The sequence below is a fragment of the Lissotriton vulgaris genome, chromosome 5 (genome assembly GCF_964263255.1).
Source record: "Lissotriton vulgaris chromosome 5, aLisVul1.2, whole genome shotgun sequence".
Classification (NCBI taxonomy): domain Eukaryota; kingdom Metazoa; phylum Chordata; class Amphibia; order Caudata; family Salamandridae; genus Lissotriton; species Lissotriton vulgaris.
In genome coordinates, this window is record NC_141693.1 from 1,297,165,615 (window position 1) to 1,297,177,206 (window position 11,592).

The following is an 11,592-nucleotide window of genomic DNA, read 5'->3' on the forward strand; positions in this document are numbered from 1 at the left end:
TCTTCCAATGGTTTTTAATGTTTATGTATTATAAGTAATTCCATGTAAAAGATATATTTGTATACAATGAATATTTAAAAAAAAAAAATCAAAAAAATGAAAATATAAATTCTCAGGATAAAATAAATATATACAAAATAACGCTTATAATTTGGTGAGTGGTGAGTTCATCTGTTAGTATATATTGATAATTACATTATTTGTGGTTTATTACTTTTGTGTTTTCACTTGACTAGCAAGTGTATCATTTTTATATATAGGGGTCCCCTTCTTTCCAAATTTTAAGTCTATTACAGACATTTTGCAGACAAAATGTGTTTATGCGTCATGCGACATCCATATAAAAAGTTTATTTTTGATCAATACATTACCTCACATATGAGAAATAGAAGGGTGTGACAGATTATTTGCAGTAATATTAGTGAACTGCTGTTTTGTTACATAGTGAAAACAACACATCACTATCCCTGAATATCCAATGTACACACATTTAGTATTTGACCAAAGAAGGCATGAAAGAGCTGAGACTGGATCATAAAATCAAAGCTGGTCCGAACAGGGGCCCCAAAAATACATTTGGCCCACAGGCCCCAAAATCCTTAAACGTCCCTGAAAGTTATTTTTTTTTTAATTACACAGACAGGCACACAAAATACCAGTCAGCCATGTGTTGTTTAACCCCTTGCATGCTGGTGACGAACCCCAGCCGTCACGCTCCGCGGTGCCGTGTGCTGATGACGGATGGGGTTCGTCACGGCCACGCCCTGTTCGTTTGTTTACCGCACAGCGGCGGAAACGGGCCAGCAGTGAAGGGATTAAACAGCTTGCAGGTTGCTAAATTGGTTATAAATAAGAAGTATGTATTCATTTGTAATGTTAACAAGCTCCCGGTCCCCCCTTCTTTTTGTTGATTCATTTGTAATGTGACTTTTCTATATATGTTCCCTTTTATTATCAGTCATGGATCATTCATGCAGCTCTAGAAAACAAAAGTTCTTTCTATTTATGTTTGCAGTTCAAAGTATGCACAGACAAGTGCTGAAAATAAATCTTTAGGTTACTGATTATTTTTATACCATCTGTGACATCAAAATAATGAGATGGCAACCCTAATCATAAGACTGGAAGTTTGTTGAGGGATCAGCACATTATTTATTTGCTCCACCCTCATCCCTGGTTACTGCTAATAGCAATAGTTTAACACATTTGAAACCCTACGCTGCCGTCAATAACATGCTGAGTTACCTTAACTGTCTGGGAATGCACCCTGCATTCAGACAACTCACTCCTCATTCTCGCCCTTCACTTTCACCCTCACCCAGCACTCACACTGACCCCGATACACTCACACCATTCACCCACTTACCCTCCACTTACAGAGATCACTCTGCACTCACAGTGATCACAATGCGCTCACACTGATCACCATGCACTCACACTATTCACCCACTCACCTTCTCACCTTGCACTCACACTGATCACCATGTTTTCACACCGTTCACCCCCTTACCCTCCACTCACAGTGATCACTCTGCACTCACAATGCACTTGCGCTGTTCACCCTGTACCTCACCCTGCAGTCACACTAGCACCCTACTCAACCTGCACTCGTGACACTTCACTCACCTGTCCGCCTCACTGTTCAATCTGCAATCTCACTCGAATAAGCCCACCACTAACCATACATTCATTCATCCCAGTATGCACTAACATGCGCACCCAAATTCATATGGTCGCCTCACTCACCCCTGTACACAAGTATGGGCATGTCGTGCCCCATTAAGGTTTTCGTCCTAAATTACAAAAGGAGACATCTAAATACACTACAATCCAGCCTTCCAGGGGCCACTTGATAGAGACAGTTCAGTTTTTTCCCTGATGGACTGGAATAATTCCTAAACAAATTCTTGTAAATACCGTTTTGTTTAATTTCTTTTTAATGTAATTGATGTGAGGGCGTCTATTACTATTTGTAGAGAAATGTTTGCTTCATGCAACAACCATAAAAAACTTATTGTATTGAATGTTATTCGCTGAATATGCCCGGAATGTGCTCGCGGCGGTCGAGCCAAGAAATTTCTGTCAGGTGGTGGGGGCCCCAACATCTAAAAAAATTCAGCTGGGGGCTCAACCTAAAAAAGTTTGAAGACCTCTGTTCTAGTGTAATATATCTGATGCAGGATTTTGAGCTGTACCAGGCGGAACTTGGCCGAAATTCCCACCTCTCTCGGTGACGACAGTGCTTCGTTCCATTCCGAATCATCCATGTCGCCCAGTTCTTCCACCCATTTCTCTCTTAGTTTTAGTGTAAGGTCTGGTAGGTTGTTGATCAGCTTCCTACATGTGAGGGATGTGGCACTATGCTGCATGTAGTCTGTGAGTAGTCGGTCCTCTAATGGAGACGCTTCTGGAACTTCTGTATCTGCCGGTATTGCGGTTAGTAAAGCATGTCTAATTTGTACATATCTATACGTTTCATTTGGTCCCAACTCATACTGTTGTTGGAGCTGGGTAAATGGAACCACAGTTCCCTTGTCCCACAAGTCTCCCACCGTGGATATTCAGATATTGTCCCACTGTGTAAATCCCTTGCTTCGTCTTAGTTGCCCCAATGCTTTGGTGTCCCATAATGGGGTGAGTTTAGTGATTACACCTTTCCATCCCAGTTTCGCCTGCGCTGCATGCCATATTGTGGCCGAGTCTTTTTGGGGTCCTATCAGTTTCGTTGCCATTCCTCTGTTATAGAGTGCTGTCAGCATACTGTTCGTGCCCATCTGTATTCTGTCGGCCCTATAGGCTGGATCATCCTGGGGTGCGTGTATCCATTGATTAATGGTTTTTAGCTGCGCCGCCCAGTAGTACATTTGTAAGTTCGGCAGTGCAATCCCCCCCTCATACCAACTTTTATTCATCTTACTGTGCGCAATGCGTGCTGGGTGATTACTCCATAGTAGGTTAGACACCATTGCCGTCACTTGCCGGAAATATCTCTGCGGCACCGAATATGGTGTGTTGTCCAGAGCATAAAGAAATCTCGGCAGAGCCATCATTTTGTATAGTGCTGCTCTGCCCAGTAATGTCAGGGGCAGAGTCGCCCAGTGTTTTACATCGTTTCTTAGCGGCGGCTTCAGGTTTTTGTCGAAGAATTCCGTCGAGTTACTGGTGATGTGTATACCAAGGTATTTGAAGGAGTTTACTTCCAGCATTAGTGGGCAATCAGTGGCGAGTGAGGGATTCGGTCCCCTTAGGACGTATAGTACTGACTTTGCCCAAATTATTGTGTATCCCGATGCCTTCCCATGGGTATCACAGAGTGTCAGAAGTGCCAGTATGCTACGTTCCAGGTCCATCAAGTATACCAGCATGTCATCCGCGTAAAGTGCGAGACGATCTTCCCATCCCTCCGTCCAGCCAATTCCTTTCTGCAATGGGGTTGCTCTAATCAGGGTCGCTAGGGGTTCTAACACCATCGCAAATAGCAAGGGCGATAGGGGACAACCTTGACGTGTCCCTCTTACCAGCTGTATTTTATGAGAAATTTGGCCGTTCGCCGTAACCTGGTCAATCGGGTTAGTGTACAGGAGGCGTACCCATGCTATAAATTTAGGGCCAAACCCCATATGCGACAGGACTGCAAAGAGATATTGCCATTCTACCATGTCGAACGCCATTTTCGCATCGAGTGATAGTATCACTGCTGGTGCCCACAATAATGATGCCCTTGCCAGTACCCCATGAACACGCCTAAGATTGAGAGCAGTGTTCCTATTAGGCATAAAGCCAGATTGATCTGGGTGGATCAAGTGCGGGAGGTGGGATATCAGTCTATTAGCTAAGAGTTTCGCCAAGATTTTTGCTTCTGCATTCAGAAGAGATATTGGGCGGTAAGATGAGCAGTCCGTCGGTGGTTTTCCGGGCTTTGGAATTGCTACAATCATCGCGGTCCGCTGGTCTAGCGGGAGTTCGGTATTCGCTAAACTCTCAGTGTACATTGCTAGTAGTGGTTCACTAAGTGTTTCAGACATGAGTTTGTACCACTCTATAGGGATCCCGTTAGGTCCCAGAGATTTTCCGGACTGCACCGCGTGTATGGCCCGTTGTATTTTGTCAGCCGTGAGGTCCGCCTCCAGCTCGTCGACTGTCTCTGGTGTAATTGTTCGGGTTATTATGTGGCTGAGTGAATCTAGTGCCGCTTCTTCCGTAACTTCTCTGTCTGGGGTATAAACTGTTTCAAAGTATTCTGCTACTATGTGTACCATCTCTTCAGGGCGTGTCTGAGGTATTCCTTCCTTCGTGTATAACTGCTGTACTCCTTTAGTACATCCCCCTTTCTTATCCTACCAAGCTAGCATTTTCCCTGCCTCGTCTCCCACATCGTAGGTTCTATGCGTGGTTGCCAGAATACTGTCAATTGTCTGTTGTTTTAGATAGTCCCTGTAGTGCTGTTGGTGTAATTGCAGGGTATGAGCATTATCTGGTTTGGGGTCTGCCATATGTGTTACATTCGCTGCGTGCAATGCTAGTTCTAATTCTGACAGTTCTTGCTGTCGTGCTCGTTTGTATCCGGTGATGGATGCCAATGCCTGTCCCCGAAGTACTGTCTTGTACGCTTCCCAAAGAATGGAGGGAGAGGCTACCGACGACGTGTTTTCGTCAAAGTAGTGTTTAGTCATTTTTTTGAGGTCTTTCTTAATTTTGGGGATCTTGAGATAAGTAGCGTCTTCGGAAGCCCGCGCCCACGGAGTGCCTGGCCAGAAAAGTAGTGCTGGTGACGCAGGGCTCTCATACCCCTGGGAGAGCCCTGCGGAGGCTGCAGAGTCCGGCGATGCGGTGGGTGGGGTTAGTTGGGGGGGTCTCTCTGTATGTGTATGTGTGTGGGCGGGGGCGCCGCGGCGGGGGGGGGGGGGAATTGTCTGTGTGTGTGTGTCTCTGTGTGCGTGTGTGATCCATGGTGACTGAAGAGCCTGCCGGAATCGGAGCGCGGGTTCACGCATGACCTGATCAGATTCCGGCAGGCTGCGTGCGCGTGACAGTCTCTTGTCCGCTCTGGGTAGTCCTTGAAAGCAAAAAGGACTGAAACGATTACAATAGACTCGCTCTGCAACAGCAGGGGCTTTCGCCCCTGGAATCGCAGGCGCAAGACCTAAAAAACGCTTTTCTTATGGAAACTACGTCCTAACTATAACTAACTACAAAGCTAAATCCTCACATACTCAACACATCATTATCCCAGTTTAGGCTCCCCCACAATGACTTGCATGCAGTATCATTAGTGTAATCATCTATCTTCACTGCCCATATTTATCAAGTCCCATTCCTTTTCATTAAATTACGTTGTGCACACTTTCCCTAAAACATCACCACAGAAACACTGACTACACGACTGCCTCCACCATACTATAACCACACTACACCTTAAAATGACTCACCTATACTCACACGCATTGCACAACAAGGACAACCAACTATCTCCTTAAAATTATAAAAGCTACATTAATACACACGGTTTGGCGGTGTCTCTCTTTAGATCGTTTCTGGAGGGGGGGGGGTTTCAATTGTTTGTCGGAGGTGCTGGGATGGGATCTTCCCCGATCGCCGAAACTAGCATTCTTACACGTTATGGAGGGGATAGGCGGCACCGTCTATAAACGCCTTTTGCTGCTGTTGGGTCTTACATTAGTTTCAAGTTTATTTATATTTGTTTGATTAATTAAACATTAGCCAAACGGGACATAGCGAGGGCGTGGAAGGCACCAAGGCCCCCCGCATTAGTCACATGGAAGAATGGCCTAGACTTTTGCATGGACCTAGAGAAACCCATCTTCATCGCCAGGGGGTGCCCCCTAAAACATTTTAAAATATGGAAAAGGTGGACGGACTATCGGGGATTGCTCCTAGAACCGGTTCTATTAGAAAGGGGCCCGTGTTTATGAGATGGGGTTCATACGGGAGGATTCAGGGGGAGGGGTGGAAGATGGAATCCTGGTGGGCACCTCTATTCTAACATTGGACTGGTTTTGTCTAGAGTGGGAGTATAGTGCAATCAGGGGGAAGGGTTGGGAGGGGGCGGAGGGAGTTAGATTTTGATTGTATTGCCTTTAATTTTTTCTCCATTATTACTCTGCCAAATGATGTATGTTCTGATTTTGTGGATGTCCCTGGGGTACAGGGCCCTGCAGTATATGTGCCACTTGACAAATACAATTTGTTTTCAAAAAACTATAAAAGCTGACAATCCTTACTCATTTAAAATACAGAGTGGTCCTACCTCTCATAAAAACAAAATGTGAAATAAACATTGCTAATCATTCTTTTCTCTGCGACAATCAGTCACTATCTCTACTTGCTTTTTTCTCCAAAGTACTCAAACGACTTTCCTTCATGTGCCTCTCTATCCACAAACAACCTCCTTAATGCCCTCAAATCAGGCTTCCGCACCATCCTCGATCCAAAATGTGCACTTTTACGTGCATCCAACTTCATGACCAGTACCCATCACAGTCATCTTTCTACGGTTCCTTTAGACCAATAAATATACTGATTGATACAGAGGACAATCCAACTCTCCTTCCGCTCAACTCTCTGAGGTCTCTAGTTCACAAATAGCAAGCCTCATACGTTTCTGGGCAAATAATTTAGTCACAATGGACACCAATACATCAGAGCCCACCCCACTTCCAGTGGGCGTAACAGAAGGCTCTGTTGTAGGCTCTCTTGCTTAATCACTATAAAGCAAATCCTTTGGGAACATCTTCCTTTCTTGCTAACAAAACTTAATTATTGTCATCTTTCCCTTCCATTTGCCTCTCAGCTTCAGTCACATGACTTGGCTTGTCTCACTGCAATTGGACACTGGATGGCTCTAAGACGAATCACATTAAAAGGACTACCCCCCCTCACCCCCCCCCCCCCTTTTGGAGGTGTTCGATGTCTCACCTTAGCTGCAGCATTTTCTCTAACTAACCCAATCCAGATTGAACTCAGAACTTCTGTAATGTAACTCTTCGAGCAGAAATCATGGTGTTCTTTTCAACCCGTCAATGGAAATTGAATCCTACATAACCATCACATCAACTTCAGACCAATACGGATTTATGATTATAAAAGAGATCCACACTTGCTTAACACCAAAATACTTGCTTGTTTCACTCACTAGTACTCAGCAAGCTTGACTACTGCAACACTTTACTAACGGTCCTTCCCCACAACTCCTTTGCATCACTCAAAGGGGACTAAAACCTTTCAACCAGAATTCTGTAAAGCATACCTAAGCACTATCCCACCTCATCATACTGTCACCAAACTGGCTGCCTCTCAGTTAATCAAAATAGGGCCTTATGCCAGCTAATGACCCATGTATTCATGGTGATGAATGGCATGAGACCTATCTATTTCTCTGGTGACACGTCTGGCCAGAACTGAAAATCTACTAACCACAACATTCTTGCCATGCTCAACCTACCCTGTACCACCTTCAAGTGCAGGTCCTGCAACTTATCAGATCCTCTGCAGTCTTAAAACCATGTCACCAGGCATTCGGGCAACCCCCTCTCCAGTTCAAAATGGTGCTGAAATGTCATCTACTTTAACTTGAAGGAATCTACAGATTTAAACATGAATAAGTTCTTCCTGTATGGTCAGTTAGATGACAGTAATGTGGGCGTATGATTATCCTAGCCAGTGGTAACCTTAAAACCAGAGCAATTACCTTAACCTTTGCTTCTAAGGTTTAAGATTTTATATTAACCACCTCGCCATTACTGTCGTAAATACAGCCAGTGAGGTACTTGCTAAATGTTTCGGATTGAAATATTATTGTTCGTTAAATAAATAACACATTTGAAAACAAAATGAAACTAAAATATATTTTATTTCTTAAGAAACAAGTTTAAGTAGAGACCTGTGTGGGTGCAAATAACTATATTAAATTAGTTAATCTGTAAATATAAAATGTTAACTATTGTTACATTACAATGCATCACAAGTTGCACTTTTTGTAACATTTAATTCATTTGCGCAAGAAACATTTCTATTGAAGTCAGCAAAATATACAACCCTGGTGGAATATGTAGCAAGTTTCGTAATGCAGAAGAAAACGTTGCACTGGTTGAATCACAATTTTGCAGCTGCAAAGACTATATATCCATATTCACATTTAGCTTGCTTTGACTAGGTATGTTAATGATACAGAATTACTGTCTACCTCCCTCACAGCAGCCTCACTGTGTCCAACTCTGAGCGAGAAAGCCATCATCCGAGTGAATCATGGACCAGTGCTTTAAATAGGCATGCTCTTTCCTAAACGTATTTAATTTTGAGAACCTGCACTTCTGCAATACATTTTAGGGAAGAGTAGCAGCAGTTCTAAAGAGGAAAACAGGTACACTATACAGAGAGTACAAATCCTCCTACCTTTCCATGTAAATCACTGGCTAGGACTGAAAGAAAGAAAACAAGCATTTGCAATGCAATTGGACTCGCATTTGTGAATGTTAGCGCTGTTGGCGTAGAAAAAGGCAGTGTGTTTTACTTTTGTATACAGTGATGATATTGCCATTCGTATAACCTTGCGGAGCTGGAGAACCAGAAAATGGGAAATAGGTTCTGAGGGAGAGGAGACAAGAGTAATATGCTTACTGAAAAAACAAGCATTTGCAATTCAATAGGTCTCATATTATTTAATTTTAGAGCTATTGGTGTTGCAAATAATAATGTGCCGGAGAGTGCCAACGGCCGAGCCTTGATTTCAATTAGCTGGGGAGCAATGTGGTGCGCCGTGTGAGGCGTCAGAAGACTGCCCGAGCTCTCAGTGTGTCGTGCAAAAGAGAAAGCATGCAAGAAGATATGAGCATGAAGCGGGAGACGCGGCTGGAGAGTGCCAATGGCTGAGCGTTGATTTCACTTAGCTTGGAGCAGTGCGGTGGGCCGGGTGAGGCGGCAGAAGGCTGCTCAAAGCTCTTGTGTTGTTGCACCGAAGTCTGGCCGGAACACGGCATGCTGAAAGATCAGGCAGCCATAAAACGTGAGCTGTTCAGTTTGAGTCTTGGCATCATGAAAAATTGCACAGCAATAACAAGCTGATTATAGGAGGGCAAGCATTGCTGTGCAAAACAAAAAGAAAGTGCTGTAATACTTTTTAAAAAAGAGCGCGCCGAACTGGTAGTGCTTGGTGTCAATGCAAAACAAGTAAACAGAACAGTTAGAGAGCAAGGAGGCAGGCCACAAAAAAAAAAAAAAAAAGTGTCATCTCTAAGTATAAAGAACCTGAACAGTAGGAACACATGTAAGGGGGCCAAATACAAAATTCCAAAAGGAGGTGTATTTACCAATGAAAAGCAGTATTTCTAAAGGACAGCAACCCATTAAAAAGATGGGTATTTTTTCAAGCACATAGTCCAAATACGACATGTCTCAAAGAGACAGCACAAGCCGCTGTCTAGACGAGACTTAACAACCATCTCTAAAGCTAAGTACTTAGAGTTAAATACAATGTGAAATAATTAATAATTAGAAATGTAAAGAATAGCACAAACTAGTTCAGTAGCTGAAAGCAAGGGCGGAGAAAAGCCTGAGGCCAGCACTCAATTGCTTAAAACTGGCCATCATCAAGAAGAGAGCCAGAGGGGCAAGCCAAGTAGGCCTCTGATCATAGGACAGATGGACTAAACCAGGGGATACGAAGTGGAGAGTACCAGAACAGTTATCAAATTCGTAGTCTGAAGACCAGCCAAAACGCCAAAGTCTTCTTAGTAGACAAAAATGATGCACGCTGCGCTTTCAATATACTGCAATATTATAATATGAAGGTAAAGTTCTGCACTACATATCAGACCACACTTCAGCCTTTTTCCGTCTACCCCTTCACTAACAGTTACTCAATCCAATAAAATCGCCCTACAATGTGGAGTCCCATGTGACAAGCAATAGGCCCTAAATAAGTATGGAAAACTTTGCCACAGCTTAACCACAAATGTGCAACTAACAAGAGAAACACTAATTCAGTTTTAATGGGCGTAAGGTCGTAACTTTTTTAATGCATGGGTAGATAAAGTGATTTGCCCAAAGTTATTATATTGAACAGGCACTCGAATTTGGTTCCACGGTCGCAGCCCTGGTCGTTATGCCACATTCTCTCCCCAAGCCCCCCCCCCCCCCCCCCCCCCCCCCTCCCTTAAGATAACTTCTGATGGGCGGGACTTTCAACAGTATTCTGAAACTAATAACCCAACCCAATCCACGCACACCGTAAATTTATCGCATTTAGCCCAGATTATTAATTTTGTCTTCAACTCACAATTTTCTGCCACCTTCTCCCTCGCGGGGCTCCCGGAGCTTTTCACCCACAGGATGCCCAGAAACACGGCCAGCAGGGCCACTGAGGCGCCGATCAGCAGCCAGGACAGGATTCGTTCCAAGGCCCGCGGCCTGCGGCTAAGAACAGGCCTCCTGCACGGTACCTGGGGTTTCGATGAACCCCAGGGGCGCCAGGAGGAGTCCTGGACTCGGGGCGCCTTCTCCTCCTCCTCCCCTTCCGAATCCCATGCCGGTCTGACCCTTGCCCATGGGGTAGGAGGGTCGTTGGGTCCACGGAGCCAATTAAGGCGGGTACTGTGGGCGCTCTCCGGGGTACGGGGCCGGGTAATAGGGGGCGCAGAGGTGGTGAAACTTCTGGCGGTGGACGGCGCCAGGACTGTCCTCTCTCGCGGGGCAGTGGGTGCCGAGGAGATCTGATCGTGGCGAGTGAGCGGACTCGTGAGGATCCAGGGGCGGGAGTTGGGAGAGACCCTGTATCGCAGCCCTGAATCCTCGCTGTCATCATCATCATAATCGTCGTCGTCCTCCTCCTCCTCTCTTACAGTTCTGCTGCTCACAGGTTTCCTCTTCTCCGGGCCAGCCCAACTCCTTCGGGCAGGCGCTGGACGCGCCGCGGCATTGGCACCTGTGTGCCCCACGCTCCGTCGCGCCTCAGTCCGTAATCGGCTCAGCTTCTTTTCGTATAGCTCGCGCGTAGCTGGGGTGATGGGACCCGGGTTGTAGCCCAGCGCCTTCAGGTTTCGACGAAGCTCCGCGTCCGACATACTCATGCTGATAGTGAAACTTGAAGCTGGTCTAACCGTCAAAGCGTTTCCGGGACCGGGAGGCCCGGCCAACCACAAGATGGCGCGCAAGTATCATACCGAATCCTGTTATGTTTTACCAATCGCAGTATGGTGGACGGCGCTAACGTCAAAGGTAAGGTCAGGTCTAGACAAGAGGCTAAACCCGTTTCCGACATCAGATCTGCCAAGTTACACTCGTCAGGGGTAGACTAACGAATTTTAGAATGGTTTCCGCATCACCGCACTATAATGCGTTAGTCAGTCATTTATAGCAGTACCCTGACACCACCGCACAAGGCCTGTGCTTGATTAAGGAGCTGTGCTACCGTAAGCAGACCCCCCCCCCCTCCCAGGATATTGCAGCATAGATTTGCACATTTTGGGCACTTTAATTCTATGTCAGGACGGAGGCGAGGATTATGCAGTCCTTTCTTCTCTTTATTTAAATAGCAAATTTAAAGTGGACCAATAAGAAAACTTTATAGAAACTTCA

At 45.2% G+C, this 11,592-nt stretch overlaps 1 protein-coding gene across 1 annotated transcript in view; it reads right to left on the minus strand.

Annotated features, from left to right (window-relative positions):
• Positions 1-11,186, minus strand: part of LEMD2 (LEM domain nuclear envelope protein 2) — a 267,597-nt gene extending 256,411 nt beyond the window's left edge. The window contains exon 1 of the mRNA XM_086923192.1: positions 10,295-11,186. Coding sequence (XP_086779318.1) covers positions 10,295-11,084 — 790 coding nt within the window. The 5' untranslated portion in view covers positions 11,085-11,186. The remainder of the gene's footprint in view (positions 1-10,294) is intronic.
• Positions 11,187-11,592: the final 406 nt, after the last annotated feature.